This window comes from Equus asinus, chromosome 15, assembly GCF_041296235.1.
Source record: "Equus asinus isolate D_3611 breed Donkey chromosome 15, EquAss-T2T_v2, whole genome shotgun sequence".
Lineage (NCBI taxonomy): Eukaryota > Metazoa > Chordata > Mammalia > Perissodactyla > Equidae > Equus > Equus asinus.
Window position 1 is genome coordinate 10,586,458 of NC_091804.1, and position 23,650 is coordinate 10,610,107.

General features: G+C 37.0%; 1 protein-coding gene across 6 annotated transcripts in view; it reads right to left on the minus strand.

Moving 5' to 3' along the window:
• The window catches only part of MACROD2 (mono-ADP ribosylhydrolase 2), a 1,879,180-nt gene extending 1,861,390 nt beyond the window's left edge, over nucleotides 1-17,790 (minus strand). For all 6 annotated transcript variants that reach the window (XM_070485547.1, XM_070485545.1, XM_070485546.1 and 3 more), the window contains exons 1-2: nucleotides 17,478-17,790; nucleotides 10,850-10,966 (exon numbers count right to left, since the gene is read on the minus strand). In XM_070485547.1, the coding sequence (XP_070341648.1) occupies nucleotides 10,850-10,966; nucleotides 17,478-17,523 (163 nt within the window). In that variant the 5' untranslated portion in view covers nucleotides 17,524-17,790. The remainder of the gene's footprint in view (nucleotides 1-10,849; nucleotides 10,967-17,477) is intronic.
• Nucleotides 17,791-23,650: the final 5,860 nt, after the last annotated feature.

Below are 23,650 nucleotides of genomic sequence, written 5' to 3' on the forward strand. Positions count from 1 at the left end.
AACTAATTAGAACTCATTTTAAGAAGTAATTACAAAGCCTTAAGTAAGTTGCTAACATTAATTTGTCGGCATTTCAGATGTCAAAGCACTTAAGCAATTTTTCACCATCAAAGTAATAGGGTCCAATCCATATGCACACCAAGATACTACATATTTACTTTTAAATAAAAAGTACTTCATATAGCATGTCATAAAGAGTACCAGAGAAATATAGAAAGGTTTCTCTCACAGAGAGAGATGAATGAAATATCTAGAATAACAGTAAAACCCTATTTAGAAAAAAGACATGTTTTAATCTCAATGTTTCTGTTACCATGAAAAACATATTCACCCAGTATAGCATTCCATGAATACAGTCAGTCTTCAAAATCTCAGGCAGGAGCTATATGTATGGCCAAAACTAAATTGGGAGTGTTATACTCACTATGTCACTTTTCGGTAAAAGTAAATCTCAGATAACTTGACATCTAGATTTGGGTATGAAGAAGAAAACAAGAAACAGATATATCTATTCCTATCTCTCTTCCTAAAAGTTGGCTGTCCTTGATCTATTTAATTTGCTCCCCAAAAGTGTACAATCTTGGTAATGCCCATTTGAGCCATTAACAGGAAAGATCAGAAAACTCCTTATTTAGCTGTTTAAGTATTGATAATTCCAAAGAGTCTGGCCACAAGTGCTATGTTACAACAAAAAGAAGGAAAGGAGGGAAGGAAGGAGGGTCATTTCCAGAAGACTTTTTTGTTTTTTTAATTAAAAATAAAATTCACAGGGGGCCCTTACACCAACTAAACCCTGAGAGAACCAACAATTAGAATTCTCCTGTGCCTCCAGGAAAATCAGGTTACAATATTTTGCAGTGAAATCTGCAAAGAAAAAAGTACTCCTTGAATTTATTTTCCCCCTGTGCCAATCAGTGTTTCAAAGAATGCTTTGGCTTAGTGTGTTTAATCACTTAATTAGAAACAGAGCAGTGATCTGCATTTAGTTGTCTGTCTTACATTAAAGAAAAAGATCACTGGTTTTCCAATCACCAACAGAAGGTACTGATAAATTACACCATTATGGATCAGAAAAGGGAAGACCACTTACACAAAATTAAATTATTTTAGAATAAGAATCTCAATAGAGAGACACATTAAACAACATCTTGATCAATTACGGCCCAGTGAAGGAAGTGCTTTTACAATGTCTGATTTTCATTCAGAACCTTTCTGAATAATTCCAGTGACAGAAAATACACTGTCAGAGTCCAATCCATTCAGAAGCAACTAATAGTACTTAAAAGTTTTCTTGGGGCTGGCCTGGTGGCATAGCAGTTAAGTTCACGCATTCTATTTTGGCAGCCTGGGGTTCACCAGTTCGGATCCTGCGTGCAGACCTGCACACCACTTACCAAGCCATGCTGTGGCAGGCATCCCACATATAAAATAGCATAAAAAACAGAGGAAGATGGGCACAGATGTTAGCTCAGGGCCAATCTTCCTCAGCAAAAAAAATAAAAGAGGAGCACTGGTGGCAGATGTTAGCTCAGAGATGATCTTCCTCAAAAAAAAAAAGAAAAAAATGGGGCCTAACTTCCTGCCATGCTGCTGAAGCTCCTTGCTCTCCATCATCCTTCCTCACATTTCCTCCTTTCATTCCTACATCCTTCACATCTCTCTCCCAGGCTGCCCAAGAAACCCAAAACTTCTGTTTTCGTCTTCTCTTTCCAGACTTCTCATATCCTCAAAGGCTCAAGATATTTTCCTCAACAAAAAACGTCATCTCCTCTGACGTATGAATTATGCTATTCCCTTAGTATGTGAAAGTTGTTCATTCAACTCTTTTTATACAATTTTTCCCCTTTCAATGACATTAGAATTCACATACAGAGAAAACCAGAGATTTTTTATTAGCCTATTTAAGTGCTAAATAACAACAAAAAAGTTAAAAATTAAAATATATTAGCCTCTTGGGGGCCAGCCCAGTGGCGTAGTGGTTAAGTTCTGCACATTCAACTTCAGCGGCCCAGGTTTATGGGCTCAGATCCCGGGTGCAGACTTGCACCACTCATCAAGCCATGCTGCAGCAGGGATCAACATACAAAATAGAGGAGGATGGGCACAGACCTTAGCTCAGTGCCACTCTTCCTCAAGCAAAAAGAGGAAGATTGGCAACAGGTGTTAGCTCAGGGCCAATCTTCCTCACCAGAAAAAATTAAAATTAGCCTATAATTCATAAAGTATTGTCTGTTTTAGATGCCCTCTTTCCTCTCAAATCTGATGGTATAAATTTCAAATTTCTTAAAAAACATACAAATACTCACAGAGGAAATAAAAAAACAGTTCCTGATGGTTCCAAATAACCAACTGTCTTAAAAAAATTTTCCTTGACCAGTTGTAACTCTACTTAGTATGCTTACCACAAACTACTAAATGGGTACATACACAAGGATCTCCATTAGACAATATAAAATAAAACTTCAGCAAGCATTCACAGTTTCTACCTTCAAAAGCAGTCTAAATTTAAACAAACTGCACGTGTAATTACAGTTACAGGCACAGAAAAAAAATCTATATTACACATTGGCTAAGAACATAGATGTGAGTAGGAGTAGTGAATACAGCACCATAAGAAGTTTCATGTGAGAGGAAGGTGCATTCTAGAAGCAGAAGAGAGAGCTTTGGAGCTATCTATGCCCGCTGATGTACTCTCTCAATTCTCATGACAACTTTCAGAAGGAGAAATAAACAGCTCCTATGTGGTAACTAATATATGAAGAGATAAATTTAGGAAGGTCACAGGTTCTCTGTCTAGGGTACCTAATAGCAGAATTAGGATTTGATGCCACACGTTTAATCTCAAACCTTTGCATTCCCAGAATTAACATGGAAGATATATAAAGAGTCATCCCTCAGTATCCACAGGGCATTGGTTCCAGGACCCCTCCTTCGATACCAAAATCCACAGATGCCTACTATTTGCATATAACCTACAAATATTGTCTCGTATACTTTAAATCATCTACAGATTACTTATAATACCTAATACAACATAAATGCTATTAAATAGCTGTTGTATGGTTTAGGGAATGAAGACAAGAAGAAAAATCTGTACGTGTTCAGAACAGACCCAACCATCATAGGTCTTTGGCTCTATGGTTGACTGAATCCACAGAGGTGGAACCCACAGATATGGAGGGCTGACTGTACAGTCATGGGCCACATAATGACGTTTCAGCCAACAACAGACCACATAGACAATGATGGTCCCATAAGATTAGTACTATATAGCCTAGGTGTGTAGTAGGTTTGCGTAAGTACATACACTCTATCATGTTCACAAAATGACAAAATCACCTGACAACACACTTCCCAAAACATATCCCCTTTGTTAAGTGCCATCCAAATAATGTTTGTTAAATATACCTAAATCATGGAAATCACTCCCATTACTACATGTCTGATGGGTATTTAACATTAAGCCTCAACTTACATGACCCCCCAAAAAACCCCCTGAAAGTTTTTACCCCAACAGAATCCCTAATACAAAAGAAGTATAAAGTCTGGAATATCTCTAACCTCTAACTCTTTATTTTCATATGGCAGACACAATCTCAAATCTAACCCTGATGGGAGAATCCCCTGTATGTTGGGATAGTCTGGATTCTTGAAAAACTGAATATACTCTAAGCCAATCTCTAGGAATGACTAGCAAGCTGAAATCCATGGCTTGTCCTAGAGATAGACTAAACTAAACCTCAATATTTCCAAACCTCTGAAGGCACATATATCTTCTGCCCTGACATGCATATGGTCAGGCAAATAGACTTTTGCTGAACTGTATTTATTATCTCTATTTTGTTATTTGTTTCATCAGTAATTCTCAACTTGGTTCTAAGGCTTAGATAAAACAGTAAATTGTATTTAAATCCTTGTTTTGAATACTTATGTGAAAATTCAGTAACTAAATATTTCAGAGAAGAAGACTTTACAGACTCTTTCATATATAAAGACAAACGGGGGGAGGGGGGAGGAAAAGAAAGGAAAAGGTTGGCTTTGGCCATCATCAATCTTTAACCCATCTCAAAGTATCCATCTGTACTGACCAAAATGTATTTAAGTAAAATCCATATTTACTAGTATAACTGATTTAACAGGTTAAAAACAAAACTAGTAGAATCTGTGGGGAAGTTACAGACTTACAAAATAGATAAAAGAACTTTTCATGTTGTGATCTCAACATCAAGTCATCTTTATGTATATCAAGAAATCAGAGATACTTGGTTTTTATTTTTACATTATTTTAAAAATAAGCTTAAATACAAGGAAATTTACATAGTACTTGATGGTATAGATTACAATGCACAAAAAACTTAATTATGTGTTGTTAAAATAATCTTTGAAAGTAGTTAAAAGGACCAAGAGTGAAATAAAGGCAGAGAAAGAAAACAAAACCACACAGTGAACCATGAATCCCTACATAATTTCATATATTTCATATATTTAGTTACTAAGTACTATAAATAAGAATATACATTGCTGATGAGTACTCATCCTTGTCTCAACTAGTTAAATATATATGTAATGGTTCAGTAAGATCTTTACTGAAATTTATCATTGGGCTATCTAACGTTTAAAACTTAATAGAGACCTATATAGTACAGAAACTACGTTAAAAAACATCTGGCTTAATTTCTAAGCCTGCCATTCCCATGTGAATCTTTACAATACAGTGAAGAAAAGGTGAGAAGAAAGGAAATAATGTATGAAAATACCATCAGGCAAATATTTTATCACTTATTCAATTCACACAACAAATATTTACTAAGTATCTACGTGTACCAAGCACTATGCCGGGGATACACAGGAGAGTTAAGACAACAGTCTCTAATTTCATGGTAATTACTGTCTCACAAGGCCATAGACCCTGATCAGACAATTCTATGATTGAGTACATAAAAACAAACTGATATAAATGCTCTAAGGAAAGGAACACATTTTTCTAAAGTGAAAAATGTCTGTTTCTAATATAAGTTCTACTTGCGCAACATCTTTGCAGGTAACAGAAGCTTCACAAAGTTTTAAAGAATAAGTCACAGTGGTCTGACAAGGCAAACAGAGATTTCTATTTCTTTAATTAATTTTAAGATCATATAAGATGGGAGGAAATACACCACCACCCACTCAAAATAAAAGATTTGTAACTAAGAAGCTAGATGTTTTGCTCTGAGCCTTCTGCTTCCAGAGATTATTTTAAAGTACAGTGCTCAAACTGAATACAATATAAAAAGGAATCAATACCAAAAGATTAAATAGGAAATATTCCTTTCCAATTTTTGTATCCCTACTGAATTCTATCTGTTTAAAATACTACTTTCCTAACTGTTCATTCATTCTAAATTGTGGTCTGTCCTCCAACTAACATCAAATATTTAATAAGATAATGTAGTTGATATAGTTAAAAAATCTGAAGCAGTGCCACCTTATCACAGTTATTAAAATTTTTTGAAGTCCCTTTACCATTATGGCCCCTCATCCCTCTCTATGTAACATTCAGTAGCATAAATAACTATATTCTTATTTCCTCATTCCTAGTGATTAATAAAGATATTGACATTCAAAAAATAGTTATCATAAATTTACTAAGGATAAAAACACTGGACTATGCATTGGGATTGAAAAATGATTAAGATAAATTTTGATGATTTCTAAATATCAACAGTCAACTTGGGACATACGTAAAATATAACAAAATTCAATAACTACATTGAAATAAGATCTCAAAGTGACTGAGAGATTCAGGAGTTTGGACTTAACTTTTATTTCTCTAGTCAACCATCACCTCTTGTGGAAATAATTTAAGAGCAGAAATTAGTTCTAATGAAAAAGAGAGCAAATAATGTTGCACTTCTAACCATGCTAATACTTTTAATATGAAAGAAACAAAAGTCTATGCACATGCCTCTAGTCAATCTACACATCACAAAGTATTTCCATACACCTGAAAAAATAAAAATTCAGGCTTACAAAGACTTCACAATTCAAGACATTTTCTAGTTAAATGTTTTCAAATGGTCTATAAATCAGATTTGAATATAACATACAGAAGATATGAAATATGAAGTTTCTTTCTAAAAGACCCATTTTTAAAAATATTTTGTCATAGATGAGACACGAGAACATAACTATAGTTTTCACCTAACTCATCTTTATCACTTATTATTTTATTTATCCTCCATTGCTTTTCCATATAAACATTAAAAGTAATGACTCAAAGTCAATCTAAATTTACAGCTGTAACTATTTTCTCTGATACCAACTAGCAAGAGAAAATTAGCATAAGCATGGCAGAGCCTTTGCCAATGCTTTGCTCCACCAAAAGAGAGTAACAACACTGCTTCTCTGAGTGGTGTTCTAGTAGAACTTCAGTGTGGAAGTAGCAAAGAAGAGAATACATATCAGTTACACCTGGGAACTGAATTTTTGTCTATACAAAGAAGCAATGCCATCTTTCTATCACATCCATCCATCCAACCATCTATATATCTATATTTATCTTTGTCTTTCTACTATATGCTAGCACTACAGTTTAGTAATTTTATGTATTTGTATGGAAACTATATTTTAAATGCAGGTGCACACACATATGCAATCCTTTGTAGACTGTTAACCAGTGAAGCATTCCCATTTAACATACGTGTGAGGAGGAGAGAGAAAGATTCAAAATGACAGTCAAACATTAAAAAGAAAGAACTCGTTGGTTAGCTTTGGAGGATTTCAGGGAACCAACTCAATCTGAAAACTGGTAAATAAGAGGAAAACTAGCATTTATTCTGCCTTTTCTCTATAAACTGTACTGCATGAAAACAAAAAAGTTCATAAGAGAAAATTCTTTATAGAAATCCAACCAATAAATAAAGAAGGAATGATAAAATTAGAATAACCTTATTTTGCAACCCCCAATAAAATAATGGATCTAAGCAATGGTCATTAATGGCTGCTAAAACCATTAGGTGAAAAGTTGATAGGAAACTTTACAATGGATAGATTAGACTGACAATACTTGAACCTAGTGATCAGTCTTATCACCACAGACAGAAATAACCAGAAATTATGTACCTTATGATATTATGCAAAGGAAAGTACAATAATCTATAAAGTATTCCTTCAAAAGAAATTAAACTCAAGTCTGATCAAGCCCCTGGATTTAACTACCAGCTCCTTAGAAACACAGAGGTCAGAGGAATATGGTAAATGACACCACAAAGATACAGTCAGCAAATCCCAAAATGTGAAAAATTCTGTAAGACTAATAAGCTACTTCATTCATCAAATAAATTACAAGACGGGGAAAGGACTAATGGAAGGAAGGACTAATTAGAAGGAACTAATGATTGAAAGTAACTTAAAAAATATAACAATTAAACGTAATATGTGGACTTTTTTTAAATCTTGACTCAAGGAAACTACAAAAACTCAAAAACCTTTATGAGACAACAGGAAAAACGTGAATACAAATTGGATATTTAATTATATTAAAGAATCATTAATTTTTAGGTGCGATGATAGCATTGCAGTTATATTATAACAAAAATGTGTCCCTATCTTTTAAAGATAAATACATACGCACAGATACATATCTTTACAGATAAACTGATATGACGTACAGGAATGGCTTCAAAAGAGTCTGAGAGAAAGGTGCAGGGAGCACTGGCACAGATTAAATAAAACTGGCTATGTATTAACTGCTGAAACTGGGTGATGGGTACATATAGGTTCATTATACTACTCTATTTTTATATACGTTTTTAAATGCTCATTTTAAAATCTGAAAAAAAAAATAAAAGAATTGTCCTTTGTAGACTGTTAACCCAAGGTATTCTTATTTAATATACTGATTTTGAGCACACCTACACATGACGCATTATTCCAGACAGTATACTAGCAGAGCAGCTCTTTAAAACTCCCTACAACAGAGTAACTGATAAATGAATTACTTCATAATTATTAATACAGAGGAAGAAGTAATTATAAGTATATAATTCCAGAGATTTACTAACAGTAGTTGAGAAATATGAACATGAACAGTAAGTAAATGGGCTTTTTTGGTAATCATCTCCACTGTTTCCTCTTCTAAGCCATAGCTTTCCGATATTACCAAGTAGTTAAGTCAAAGTAAAAATATTATCTACTTGCTTCCTCCTTTCTACACAAACACTGATTATATATTGTTTGAAAAATTTTGGTTTCCATTTGTTAGGACAGCTTAAAATTAAAATTATGACAAACACATTTGGCTGTTTCCCTCCTTTTTATTTAACTTTCTACTACAACATAATAACAAGAAACATTTAAAGTAAAAGAAACCTGAGCAAACTAAGAAAAAAATTTAAAAACAACAGCTTGAGAACTTTCCTAGTAATTATGGATATAAAGGTCAAAATTGCCTTCTATGAAAACATAGGTAAAAATGATAGATTACTAAATCTAAAATTGGTATATTGTGCTAGCCCAATAAATAGTGTTCATTTCCTACAAATAAGAAACTATGTGACAAAGAACTATAGACCTCTTTTAAAACTTAGTTGGAAATCTCATACTTAAAAATTAAACTATTATAAATATCAATACCTACTTATATACATATACATTTACAAGCAGTGGCTTAAACATTTCAAAACAAAATATAAAAATATATTTAGAGTTGTCCTTATCATGTTTTTCTTAATTTACATTTTTAAAGGATCTTTCAAACTCTTAAAATGCTGAAACTCTCTTGATTATAAATACTTTAGTGTAACTAAGCACTGTATAGGTAACACTGGAAGAAAGCACTTACTAAAGATATGTATTATGTAAAGAAATTAAGAGATATTACTTACTGAATAACCCATTCTTTTTCATGAAAAAAGAAGAGGCCAATCACCAATTTCTAGGTCACAATAGAGAGGAGCAAGTAACATTAGATGGAAAGAACAAAACATTGTTTAATAGAAATACAATTTTGATCACATTACCTAGTTCCCTATGAAGGACTTTCACATTCAAAAAAGCATGAAGGAAAAGACTGAAATACACAGTTGTAAGCACCTATAAAGCACTTATAGAGCAGTTGTAAGCCACTTATAAAGCTTATATTGGGAGACAGGATTAAATACACAGGATCTTGTTAGGGAATAACAATGTCAGATGTTATTCAAGGTATCTTTTCTGATTTGGGGGACATATTTTGGTATGTGATACCTCTGAAAACATCCAACTCTGAGTTCTCTAAAAAACCAGTTCAACTCTACACTGTTATGTGCTGAATATTCAAATAGAAGCAGCCTACAGAAAGACTGAGCCTCTATGCAGAGGTGAGCAGACTCAACATTGGGCTATGCAGCCTGGGTATCACTGCTGCTTTGTTAACTGTTCTAGTAGCAACAGAAATCTACCTCTATCTCAGGAGGTAAAATTTGTTTTTCAGAGAAAAAGAAGTAACATCATGTACTGCATCCTTAGAAAACTGACCAGCTAAAACAGTGACCAAGAAAGACAATCAGATGAATGAAGCACTAGAAAAAGAGAGATTTACTAGCCATGAAAAAATGGAACTCAAGTATTCAATACCAGTTTCTTATAAACAAAAGAAGAAATAACAGACCCAAATATAAAGAGGCTCATGGCCCTAAGTCAGACAAGTCCCAGAATTCTGTCCTTTTGACATGTAGCTCTGTATTCTTTCCATTACACAGCAAGACCTTTCTCTTTCAATGATGTCTTCAATTACATCATTATTAAAACTTGCATTTACTGAAGATACTGGGCAAGCAAGTCAGATGTATACACCCCAATCAGCTTGTCCAATGACCCCAAAGAACTTGGGGTAGAGCCACTACTCCACTTGCCCAAGGTCACACGTTTCCAGGCAGAGTAAGGTCTAAAAGAACCCACATGCTCTGCCTTCCCAGAAAAACAAAATTCTGTCTAAAGCCCAAACACTCAGATAAACATGTTCTCTTTACAGACACCAAAGCCTAATTTGGCTGATGTTTCTCACGGATTTTGTCCATAGGAATTCCACGCTGGTGTATTCTTGTTCTGGGCCCATAGTATCCTGTATAATTCCATCAATCTAAGATCGCAACCTGTGAAACTAGCATGTTCCAAGTCCCCTTCATAAAGTTAACTTTCCTTTTCAATTGCTAAGTACCTAAAAAGCACTCTGTTTCTTCTAAACTTCACATCCAGACCATTAACACCACTGAGTGTCAATTCAAAGATAAATATATTAAACATCCGTTAAATCTATTATTTTTAGAATGTTTCCCATGTACCTTTTAATACCTAAAATTTCATTTATATTCTAACACATATATTTTCCCTCAAGCAATTTAGATCCTCATCAAATCATAAACACTTGGAGAGTAAATTTTGTCATACAAATACTTTATATGTACACATAATACCACAATGTACAAAATAAATATTCCATAAAATTATATGAAATGCTATTTAGTTTTTCCCTATTCTTCCTAATACATTCTCTTTCAACTGTATCCAACTCCTAAAATAACGAAGAAATTCGATATAAATGAACCTGATCGAAAAAAACTCAAAACATCATTTGCTCCAAGAACTATCGCAGAATAGTTTTCAAAAGTACATTTCAGAAAATGAATTATGTTAATATAATTTCCTAAATTTAAATAACACATAATAGATTGCTAAAAACAATTAAATGACAACCAAGCAATTATTTCAAATAGCAAAAATGTCATCTCTTTATTGAATGCCAGTTATTCATTTCTGTCAACAACTGTCCTGCAAAAGTTATAAATAAATGCAAAAAGTATCTCCCTGAAAAACGTTCTGAGAAACTTACCATCATTTTGGCTCTTGCCCTTCATCTCCTCCTTCCACGACAGGATGGTAGTCAGGGGAACATAGTCCCTTATGTATTCTTTGCGTCTCTCCTCTAAGGTCATCTTCAGTAAACGTTCTTGCAAAATAAAAGCAGAATCTCTATTTGTATTTAACTTTTAAGTTCAAGAATTATTTTATAATTTAAATATTAACTATGTTAAACTAACCAAAGAATTGATGTGAACTTAAGGAACAGCAAAATGCAAATCTAATGACCCCATATTTGAGTTTTAAAAGGTGTCAAATTAATACCACATTAATAGGAAGAAAAACATCATTGTTTGATGAGGAAGACTCTCTTGTGATAGTCCAAAAATAAGTAAACTCTTTCAATCAACATCTATTGACAGTCTACTAGTGCCAGGCGATACGTTTATATACTGCAGGTACAAACATGGTCCTTAACCTTGAGGAGTTCACAAGACAAAGGAGGAAATGGAAAAGATACAAAATAATAGCTACATAAATAAAATACAAATACTAAGAGCACAAGAAAGGAAGCCATAAAGATATTTCCTTAATTCTATAATGCCATCAACAATAAAAGTGTAGTTTCAATTTAATAATAGCTTTTCGGAAGTGATATAAACAATATTTTAAATATAGATCTTGATTATAAGAGTAAAATATTTTAAAAATGCATCTTAGAATTAATCATAGGTGATGTCATTTATGAAGAACTCACTGTGGGCCAGGTACTTCACATGTCTAATCTCATTGAAATAATCTTCCCAACAACTCAGCAAAATTGACAGTAGTATCCCTATTTTGCAGATAAGGAAATGAAGCATATCAAAATTCAGCAGTTTGTCCAAAGCAAGAGAGCTTTCCATTAAAATCCAGTCAGATACCTCCATTAGTCAGAAACAGCAGCCTATACTATTAGCCACTATACTATACTACCTTCTCAGAAAACGCTCCCCAAAAGGGGTGATGTGTATGCTGGTTCCTAAAGGATAGGTAGAATTCTGTCATGAAGAGGCAAGAAGTAAGGATATTTCAGACTAATAATGCAATATAAACAAAGATAAGGAGATATGAATGGTTTAATGAAGCTGTAAGATATGCTATGAGGAGGGACGTGGCCACAGAAGTGAAAAGTAACTGGAAACATAAGTTAAAATGAAAATGTATAGGAACTTGTATACCACGCTGAGCAGTTTAACCTTTATCCTATAAAGTAAACCACTAATATTCAAAGTTGATTATGCATATCCCAGAAGGTGCATAAAACAATCTACTAGGATACACGAAAAAACAGTAAGAAATTAATTTATTTTTAATCTAAAGAAATAAGAAAGAAATTAAGATTTACTAGCATTCAATATATAAAATGACATTGGCATCCTCACTCATTCTGTGTGCCAGCAGTCAAGTATCACACATTTTACCAAAGGTCTCCACAAAGTTTAAGATTGATAGTTGTACTCTCACTCTCCAATTGTCTTTCAGTATATTACATGATACAGTATTGTAGCTTAGGTGAATGGACTTAAGGACAGTAGCTAGTTTTAGGTAATCTAACTTTCATAAAATAATGACTTTTAAAGATTCTTTCACAGAAATAAACTGCAGAAAGTATTAATATAAGCACAAGTGAACAAAAAATGGGGAGCCAGCATTTTTCCCTGCTCCTATAACTGGCTTTTCTTCAGCCACATTAGGAGACCAAAAAAAAAAGACAGATACCGTAGTCCTCCCTAATCTGCAGTTTCATTTTCCTCAGTTTCAGTTACCCAAGGTCAACCACGGTCCGAAAATATTAAATGGAAAATTCCAGTGATAAACAATTTATAAGTTTTAAATTGTGTGCCATTCTGAGCAGCTTGATGAAATCTTACCAGGGACACAAATCACCCCTTTGTCCAGCACATCAACACTGCATAAGCCACCTGCCTGTTAGTCACTTAGTAGCCACCTCAGTTATCAGATCGACTATTATGTTAACGCAGTGCCTCTGTTCAAGTAACCTTATTTTACTTAATAATGGCCCCAAAGCACAAGAGTAGTCATGTTAGTAATTTGGATAAGCCAAAGAGGAGCCCTAAAATGCTTGCTTCAAGTGAAAAGGTGAAAGTTCTCAACTTAAGGAAAGAAAAAAATGGTATGCCGAGGTTGCTAAGATGTACAATAACTTTTATTATAGTATATTGTTATAATTGTTCTATTTTATTATTAGTTATTATTGTTAATCTCTTTTCTGTGCCTAACTTATAAATTAAACTTTATCATAGATATCTATGTATATATAGGAAAAAACATAATACTGGTTTTGGTACTATCCGAGTTTCAGGCATCCACAGGGAGTTTAGGAAGGTATCTTCCCTGGATTAGGGGGGACTATGTATTTTAATCAGAGATGACATATTCAAATCACAATACTACAATACTCAAGGATCAACACTGTATTGAATTTAAGATGCCTACAGGGCATTCAAGTTGAAATCAAAAATGTGGAACTCAGGAGAGAGGTCTAGCCTAGAGATTTTGGAAATTATAACCAAAACTTCTAGTCCTACAGGAAGTTCTTGCGGAAAGGTAAAGGAAAGGACCAAACTTCAAAAAAACAACATTTAGGGGCTGGCCCCGTGGCCGAGTGGTTAAGTTCCTGCACTCCGCTGCAGGCAGCCCAATGTTTCGTTGGTTCGAATCCTGGGCGCGGACATGGCACTGCTCATCAAACCACGCTGAGGCAGCGTCCCACATGCCACAACTAGAAGGACCCAGAACGAAGACTATACAACTATGTACCGGGGGACTTTGGGGAAAAAAAGGAAAAAATAAATCTTTAAAAAAAAAACAACATTTAGGGAGTGGACACAAGCAGGGGAAAAATGAAATAAAATTTAGATGTCACTGGGGGTACAAGGTGAATCAAGGTCTCAGTGATGTGGAAACCAACTGAGAAAAGAGCTTTAATAAGTAAAAGAGGAAAAATATTGTCAACTGCTATAGGAAGATCAGGAAGAATAAAAATTAATAAGCCACTGGTTTTATCAACTGGGTCAACAACAGCACTGAAAAGAGAACAAAACGGTTAACAAGAGCTGTCTGGGTTCTAACCTCAAATGATGCAAATCTATGTGATCTTGATTACTTAATCTCTTTAGAGGTAGGTTGGTAGGTATTACTCCCAATTTACAGATGACGCAACTAAAACAGAGAGGTTGAATAACTTACCTAAAGTTCCAGAGCTAGTAAGTAGTATAACTAGGATTCAAACTCAGGCAAAAGGTGTTCAAAGGTCTTGACTCTACAGTATACTACCTCATAGGGGTGTTTTGAGAATTAAATGACATAACCTATGTTAAGGTACTTAAAATAGTGCCAAGCACACAAACAGGACTCAAATGGTAACTATATTAGTACCATCCTCACTGTCATTACTGAATGACTTTAGGAACATTAGTTACATGAGTATAACTGAGATCCAGGAGATTATGAGGGACTGAAGAAAAGAAGGAAAGTGAGAACAGCAACTCCAAGGTGAAGCCCTGTGAAAGGAACACTACTTTAGGGTAGAAAAGACTTGAGCATTGTTACAGGCTGAGAAGAGGAACCTTAAGGCTCAGAAATTCAACATACTATAAAGGGAATAAATGATGGCACAAGAGCTCAAAGAATACACAAAATGAGAAAAAGAGCACAAGCAGAGAGTTAATCTTAGAAACCACAAATAAAAGTGCTTCCTCTAAGATAGGAACAAAGCTGAAAGGACAAAGGACATGTAAAGAAACAAACAAATGAGACTATTTGTTCCATATTATCTGACATGTATTTTCCCCGTGAATTAAAAGGCAATGTCATCTGTTATGCAGAGGAGGATAGGATGTTAATGAAATAGGAAGCTTGAAGGGAATAGTAAATTTGAAATAATCACACAGAAGAAGAAAAGGGAAGATTAGCACTTAGCAAAGAACTACTAAAAAAGTTCAGTTCACTAATGTGGAAATACTATAATACCACTGATCAGGATGAAAGATTTATCATCATGCAACTTGTAGTTTTTGTAAATGTCAGAAGGTACATATGGGAACACAACCCGGCCGCTGTCATTCCATTTAAAAGTTTAAGTGTGGACACTTACAACAAAAACAATATCAACAATACGACAAACAAACGAGATAATTTAAGTTTCAGTACTTGATCACACACATTAAGTAGTTTTGAATTAGGGCTCAAAATACTAGATCAATGTTTATCTAACATATGTAGACTTGAGAACGCCTCAGTTATTTGCTTAAACAATGAAACATAACTGAGGGCCATAGACACATATAGTTTCTTTGGCATTACACAAAACTATTCCTTAAAGAATGCTTCACCTTTGCAATGAATCTTCTCTGTGAACCAGGCTGACCTATTTATTAAATGGTATACTGAGTTAAAGCTATGTTTATAGAATGCCTTGACATTGCAGTGAGTGGGTAAACCTTCCTTTAGATTTAACTATCAGCTGCAAAAATACAATACCACGCTCTCCAGTGCGACGAAAGGAAAAAGGTCATGCAGCCCACTAACTTCTTTAATACTAACTACTGTACTGGAAATCCTTAGCTCCTTCTTGATGGCATAACAGATATTTTTTAAATATTAAATATTCCAAAAACAGACATCATGATATGACATTTGGACATACATTAAAGTCTTCAAGGCACAATAACTTTTCCCTTTAACATCAAACTTCATACAAAAATAGGTTAGTTTTGGACAAGAAAAATTTACTTTGTTAAATGCCTTCTTTGTGCATTTGCTACTGTATTCAGAAAATATTAGTTTGGTTATATTTTTCCCTATTATTAGAAGCAAAAGAAGAAAAAAAATCAAGACATTAAAGATTCAAAAATGCCTGCTTGTCATAGTCCAACTGTGCAGATGTTAAATGGAAGGAACCATTATAACATTGTTACTTTAGGAACATGATCTATTATGACAGAAAAATAGTTCTTAAGTAATCACTATAATTTCATCATGAAAACAATCCGCACATCTTCTACTACTTTGCCTTCATTATTTTCAATAACACAAAGCTTACATTTCAAGACCACCAATAAAAACAGGCATAAATGATCTTTCAATGCTTACAAGGTAAATCTTTGTGAAAGTGTGCTGAAACTAAAGTAACTGCTACTGCAAAAACAAAGCAAAACTATATTACTTTATACATCAGGCCATTATTCTCAACAGCGTGTTTTGTGATATTAGAATTTTTAGTTCTATATATGCTCATAATTAAAACATAACTGACATACAATCTAATCTTTCAATATTTTAAAGACCATTTTAATTGGGTTGTTCAGTTGTTACGTTAAATCTTCCCAGTATTTAATTAAAAAAAAAATCCCTCCTCAGGCATTGTCTGAAGCAGTCCCTCTTTAGAGGATTCATTTTCTACATTCATTCCCTTTCTCATCTCCACTGTTTGGCCTTCCTGTTTATAAAAGCCAGCACTTGCAGCAAAAATCTAGAGGTTTTAAGGAGCTATTATGAAGGAAGTCAACTTTTAATCTAGTCACCCCTTCCTGCAAAAAGAATGGATATTTAGGAGATTTGCACTACCTCATTCGACTCACCCCTGACACACGTCTATCTTACCAGTAGCGAGGCAAGCAGTTTTTGCTAAGTTTCTGTACAAAGCTAAAGAATAAAAAGAAAAAGATGTGAAACGAAGAAAGAAAAAACTCCAGAGACTCCAGTTTACCTAAGAATATTATCTAACTATGATGCCCGAGTGAGAGAGGAGGGCTGGACTGCACACTTCCGCGTCTTAGAGCAATCAGTGCCAGTCAATCTAGCTGATCTGGATAAACCTTGACGTGCACAAAATTCAGGGATGGGTTCATTCACAGGGGCATCAGTCTCACAATCTTGCTCTGAGCAACTTCAGACTATGAATAGGGATGGAATGTGGAGAAACACTGCAGAGAGAAAAGCCCATTCAGACTTCTCTGAAGGCACCTATCCTCACGGACAAGACGCTCGTTTTGGGTTTCCCCTGGAGTTCCAGGTTTCAAAAGCCACACTGCTGCGCAGAAGGAGAGGACTAGATCGGGTTAAACACCTGAAGGTGGGACGCTCTGCCAGCTGGGGGGTGGGAGGGACAGAGGCCAGCAGTGGAGAGACGAGGGTCAGGCGGGGCGCAAAGGCGCAGCAGTAGCCGCTGCAGCCGCTGTGCCCGCCGGTGGGCAAGTGTCCCTGGGACTCCCCGGCCAGGCGTGCGAAAGTCCCAGCTGGGGTCCGAAGACGGGGTGGGGGGGCCTGAGGAAGTTGTGCCACGGCGGGGGGTTGCCGCGCAGGGTCCACGCCGCGAGCAGGGCGAGGGCGGCCCCGCCTGGGGAGAAGGTGACCGGGCGCGGCGGGCGGCGGAGAGGGGCGTGCGCCTACACGTGCGCGAGCTGCAGGTGCCCGGGGGCGGCGCGTGCACGCCGGGGCGAGCGGCCGTGTGTACACACGGAGCCGCGAGGGAGGCGGCACCGGCCGGCGGGCGCGAGCTCGGGCGGAGGGCGCCGCGGCACACCGAGCCCTGACCCCCCGCCCCCACCCCACCCCACCCCCACCCGCCCCCCAGGACTCGACGGGCCGGTTACCTTTCTCCTCTCTCCACACCTTTTTCTTCTTGTTGCTGGGGTACATGTTGCCGTGGGGGTGGCTGGCTTTAAGCTGCAAGTTCCCCAGGCTCACGGGCAAACAGGGTGTGTGAGGAGTGGGAGGGGTGGGAGGGGGCACTCGGGAGGGAAAAAGTGAAAGAGGCTCCGCGTCCCGCGCCGCTCGCCGATCTCCAGTCGCCGCCCTCCTCCCTAAGCCCGCGCTCGGCGTCGGCTCCGACCCGCCTCAGCCCCGCGGTCGCCGCCACAGCAGCACCTCAGAGCCTGTCAACTAGGTCACGCCTCGCGCTAACCTAACAGCGCGCAGGCCCCGCCTCCCAGCCGCTAGCCAACGCCGCCTCCCATTGGCTGCACCGCCCGCCGCTCTCCGCGTTCCAGCCACCGCGCGCCCCGACTTCGGCCCCAGGGCGCACGCGCAGGCGCAGGCTCGGGCCCGACGCCGAGGACGTTAGGGAGCTGGAGGGGGCGGAGCCAAGGCGCGAGGGGGGTGGAAACGGCCTGGCGACGGGGGCGGAGCGTGGAGCGGGCACCTGGGAGGAGCGCGAGGCAGCTGGGGCTTCTCCTCGGCTTCTCCGCAGAAGGAGGACCGGAGGGCGTGGGCTATAGGGCCAGGTGCGCCAGGTGACTGGGGAGCGAGCGGGTGGCTGCTGCCTCAGGAACTGCAAGATGTGAAAGTGGGAGGAGATGTGAGTCCACGAGGATTGTCAATGCTCTAACTGCCCCGTCAGGATGGGTTTTACCAGATAATCTGAAGCTCTCCTCTTCGTGGGCAAATATGACGGAAAGAAGTGAAAGGATTGGGAAATGGTTCCAGACCATATACAGTCGGCTTCTCGACCTTGTAGTAAAAATTACAGATTTCACTGGAGTTCGATGAAGTTTAGAAAGACCAAAGAAACTGGACTACTCAAGGATTTTAAGACCCAGGAAATAGTGGGCAACCAAAATGCTATATTGGAAACATAAGTCTTACATCAAAGCAAATTCAAATGTGTGTTAACCAGAGCCAGGCCATCGTATCGTTTTATTCCTCCACCAATTGCTTCAGGTCAAGGCACTGGTCCAAAGAGCTGGCTTGATTCTGGGTAATACTAATCTGTCCTTGTTCTGAAAATCCAGTACCGGTGGACTCTACCACGAGAGTGGGGTGACCTAGAATTTAGAAGTTTGGTAACCCCTCCCCAAATTTGTTGCGTTTCTGATATCGACCCTGATATCAGTTTCCCCACACTAAACCCAGCATATATGGGGTTAAAACCAAAACACTCATTCCCTGCTTACTCTCTGGCTTCCTAGCTCCAGAATCCACTATGCTCCATGGAGACAGACACCGTCAAGGACAAGCACCTGGACCATCTCCTCCCCACAAAGAGATACAGCTGGTGGGAAAGCTGCTGACCAGCAAGGTCATGAGCTCCCTCCTCTCTGCAAGTGTCTCAAGGCCAAAGACAGGCTGGTGGGAAAGCTCCGACCAGCAAGGCCCTATGCTCCCCCTCCCCTACCGAAAACCCCAAATAAAAACCCTTCCTTTTAGCTTTTTTGGGGAGTTTGGGATTTCAGTGTTAGCTGCCCTCTCTCCTTGCTCAGCGCTGTGCAAAAAGAAAGTTCCTACTTTCTTCCACCACCCCTGGTGTCAGAGATTGGCTTGCTGCGCGACGGGTGAGCGAATTCACTTCAGGTTCGGTAACAATTTGGCGACCCAGATGGGACAATGTCCCAGGTGGACGTCTCGCCCTTGGCACACCGGCCTCTGGTGAAAGGCCTCTCTTGGAAGCTGTCCTGCAGCTGCCTGAGCCCCTTGTCTCAGGGACAGCCCCAAGTGGCTGGCTGCTAGCCAGACGTCGTTGGCCCACGGCGCTTTTGCTTTGGTAGTGGAAGAAACTAGGTTTAGGACATAGGAAGACGTCTCTTGTAAGTAGCTGGTAGTTTTTGTTCTTGTCTTTGTGTTAACCTTTTCCAACAGGACCGGCCGGAAACAATGGGTACCTTGGCAGCCCTCTGGGCTCCGTTTGTTTTGAAGTCGCCGCAACGCCCTGGCCAAATTTTGGTAAGTCCCCCGGGTGTGCACAACCGAGGTCCCTTGTCCTTGTTCATTTGGGAAGATCTGCGTAGCGGATCTTCATTTGTTGGGCGCCCCCGAGTGTAGGACACGGACTAAGGTGGGGCTGGAAGCACTTTGGTTTTTGGTTTTGGTCTTTGTTTTGGCTTGCGTTTGTGGCCGAGGGTTTTTGGGAACGCGCGCTTGTTTGGTATTTGTTGTTGCTGTCTGTTTGTCTGTCCTTTTAAAAGTGTTAACATGGGAGATGCTGCATTTATTACACCTAAGAGCCCCTTGGGAAAAACTTTGGCTGATGGTCGACCTATAGCTATAAGCCAATGTCTAAAGAGGGATGATTTTCTTTTGTAACACCACATGGCCACAATATTCTTTAGACTCTGGAGAGAAAAAAATGGCCAAAAGATGGATCCTCAAGTTGGGAAACTTTTTAGAGAGCTCTTATGATCAACAACAGTTTTGTTGGTACCTATGAAAAGACCAAATTAAGGGGAAACTATAATGACTAGTCTTAAGAACTTAATCAAACTTGGGATCTCAGCTTCTTGTAGTCTTACAGATGCTAATAAAAATGTTAAGTTAACAAAGAGAGATTAGAAAGGGAAGAGTCACAGGACTCATCTCAATGGGATAAATGGAACAGATATGAATGAAGTTAAAACAAAGGTTTTAATAAAACACTGCCTAAGGTTGGATGGGCTAAAGGGACCCCCCTAGTGGCTCCCCAACATTAAAGGACATCAGACAAACCTGTTCTATTTACTCCAGTTTGAAAAATGTAAAAGGTCAGGATGCAAAAATCAGAGTGAGAAACCTGACCAACAATTGTTTGGGGCAACAGTTAGGCTACTAAGATTAATAAGACTATAAAAATTAAAATGTTTGAGCTAATATTATATGAAGAGGTTATGTCAACTTTGCCTGGATGTTTTCTTTGGGAATAAATGTTATGTCTAACTGGGAATGCTTCACCTGAACAATATTGTAATACCTAAACTTGTTAATAGAATCCTAATGTAAGTTATAATTAAAAATATAAGGGCTAGTAAAACTAAGATAAAGTTTTGTAAAAAATTGATATACTTAAACAGGCCAATTGCAGTTCACCCAAACTAATGTATGCAATTGGAAAAGCCAGCTGCAACAATGGGGAGCCTGTTTTAGTCTTTTGAGGCTTCTAAATAAAATTAGAAATACTTTACCGCCTCTTTAAGAGAAAATAATTAAATAATTAAACATGCCAGCAACTGAACCCAAATCTGCTTCTCAAATCTGCTGCTGTTGTCTACTCTCTTTTTGCTGAGCTTCCCAACAAGCTGAGCTGAGCTTCAACTCCCCCAAAATTCCTGATCTAAAATTGAATGAGTAAAAATAGGTAAACTTTTGAGACAATTTGAAATTGTAACGACCATTCTGAAAGCCTGTTTAAGTTTGCTGGTTTCATTTAAAAGGAACATGTCCTCAAAGTTATCAGCATTGGCTATGATGCAGACATACAGCCTGGGTTTACTGGTCAAATGAACTCATGTCATGTATGTTAGAAAACTTATTAGGAAAACTCATAACTCAGTATAATAGCTAATTTTGTTTAATGTCTCTTGGAGTTTTTGTAGATGATCTAAATATAATTGTTAAGAACAGGTAAACTAAATAAATGTAAAAAAATAAAAGTTTTTGGAAAAACTTTTTAACAATAATTATATGTATAATTATATGTATAATAATTATATTATGATATATGTACTTAAAACAACTGAGGACAATAGTTAACTGCTGTAATGTCACATGAAGTTTTTAAGAGTAATTGTTAAAACTGGGTAAAAGTTTTAAGTACAATAATTATGTTTTATGGTCTGAATACTTAAAAAACAGCTTCCAAAATCTTTTTGGAAACTTAAATTTTGTAACTTTACTAAGTTAAGTTAAATAATAACAGTTTATTGGGTATCTAGGTCATTTCCACATAAGATAAAATATTAAAGGTTAACTACTAAGCATATATTTCTCTGCCTTTGGTTTCTTATATCAAAGAAACTGAAAAGTGCTTAGGTTATTGATCAACATGTTGTATGTATGTTGAGAAATTTTCTATGAGAAAACATATATTTCTAAAAGGTCGGTATACAAAGAAAGTAAAATATATGTTTTCAGTAAAAAGATATAAAGAATGGAAATATTTTTGTTTCTTGAGTTGAGAAAGATAAATTTGTCCTAAAGTGCTGGGACAAATTCTGAATGTAAAAAAGTAACCAAAGGTTTGTAAAAGTAAAGCCCTAAAGAGTTTTATGTATGGTCAAGTTGTCCAGGATTAAAGTAAATCCAATTAAGTAAATAAACTTAAGTAAATCATTTTAAAAAAAATCAACTTAAGTAAATATGTCAAAAGTAAACTGGTACAAAATTAAAACTTGGTTTCCTCTTTCTTAAAAGGATAATTTTCCTAAATTTTTAATCTGCTCTTTATAAAAAGGTTATAAAAAGGCTTTGTTTGACTATTTTAACTCTGTTTCCCCTTGACTGTTTCTTTTATCGCTTCAAATAGATACCTGAACATGGTTTTACAAGTGAACTTTGTTTCCTATCTGAACAAATGTTTTAAAGTTTTTAATATTTTTGACAAGCTGCCCCCCCACACAAATATTCAAGTCTTAAATAAAAGCTTTCTTTTGACCTGGAAGAGGAGGGAGAGTTTCTCCGGGTATTTTCAGAGGGCCCCTGGGACTTCTCGGAGAAATTTGCTCTCTTCCTATAAGAAAAGAACGCTAAACTAGTAAGGCTTATTTTGTATGTTAAGTTACATGAGAATCATTGTCAAATAAATAATGATAAACTTTCTTAAATGGTATTATGTAAATGAGTGTTATTGATATAAATACTTTAAAAATTATATGATCTGTTCTGATTGTCAGTTATAATCCTGGTTATTATCTCAAAATGTTATATATCACAGACATGGTCAAATGCCTTTGTCAATTACCATTTTTGAATGTTTTGTTATTTATGAACAGTGGCTATTTTACTTTGATGTTTTTGCAAATATATTTCATCTTCAGAGAAATTCATGGAAAGGGCTCTGACACTCTAGAATACAGGTTTCCAGTAAATGTTCAGATTGTAAAACCAAACTGGGTAAAAATTACAGAACTCCAACAGAGAAACTGATGACCTCACAAACTGCTCACAGAAGATTAAGATCAAGAACCAATTACAGAGGACAGAATAAACTGATAGGGATGATTATAATTTTTATGACTTTCTGATTGAGATATTGCTGATTTTTTGATGTTTTGCTTTTTTCAGAGTTAAAATCTTTTTCTCTCTTCTCTTAAAGAACTATGACTTACAACAATTTATAAACAAAATTGAAGCCTTTGTTTTTTCCTCCTTATCTGAGCCCCCCAAAACACAAAAACTTCTGATAAGTAAGTATTCTTATTCTTATGGCAATATGGTTGTTTGCATAAGTACAATAAGAATCTGTTCTTCTTTTAACAGGACACAATTGGAAACACTGGTTATATTACCAAGACTTTGACTGGAATATCATATTTAAAAAGAACATACAGGCTTGGATATAACACGACAGCTTTTGAGGAATGAAGGTTGACATTCTGGAATAAAGCCACTTGGAAATATTGGCCTGGTACTGTGCTTATGGGTTCTGTAACCTGGTAAGGTTGAGCAAAGAATGTCGCTCCCTCTGGCAGGTACCAGGAACCTCAACGTTTTGGGGAACCTCATGAAGAGAGAGATTCACCCAAATCTGCAGGTACTGCAGGCAGAATGTGATACAGGTCCTTTGCTTGGCTTTCCTTGAGAGGCCTTTAAAGATCAACCTGAGATTCCTTATAAGGTTCCAGCAAAGCAGATTTAAAAGAGCCTATAAGATCAATTACTATTCTTGCTGTACTTATGTAAAAAAGTATGCCAAATTCATTAAAACTAGACTTATTTTGCAAACCAGTTAGTCTTAATTTGGCTATGTCTAGTGAAATTGAGGGTGATTTTAGGGAGGAAGATTATGTTTCAATAGAAAATATAATACATGTTTATAAATATTGAATTTTAGTTTTTTCAATTCTCTTTGAAATTTTTGTTT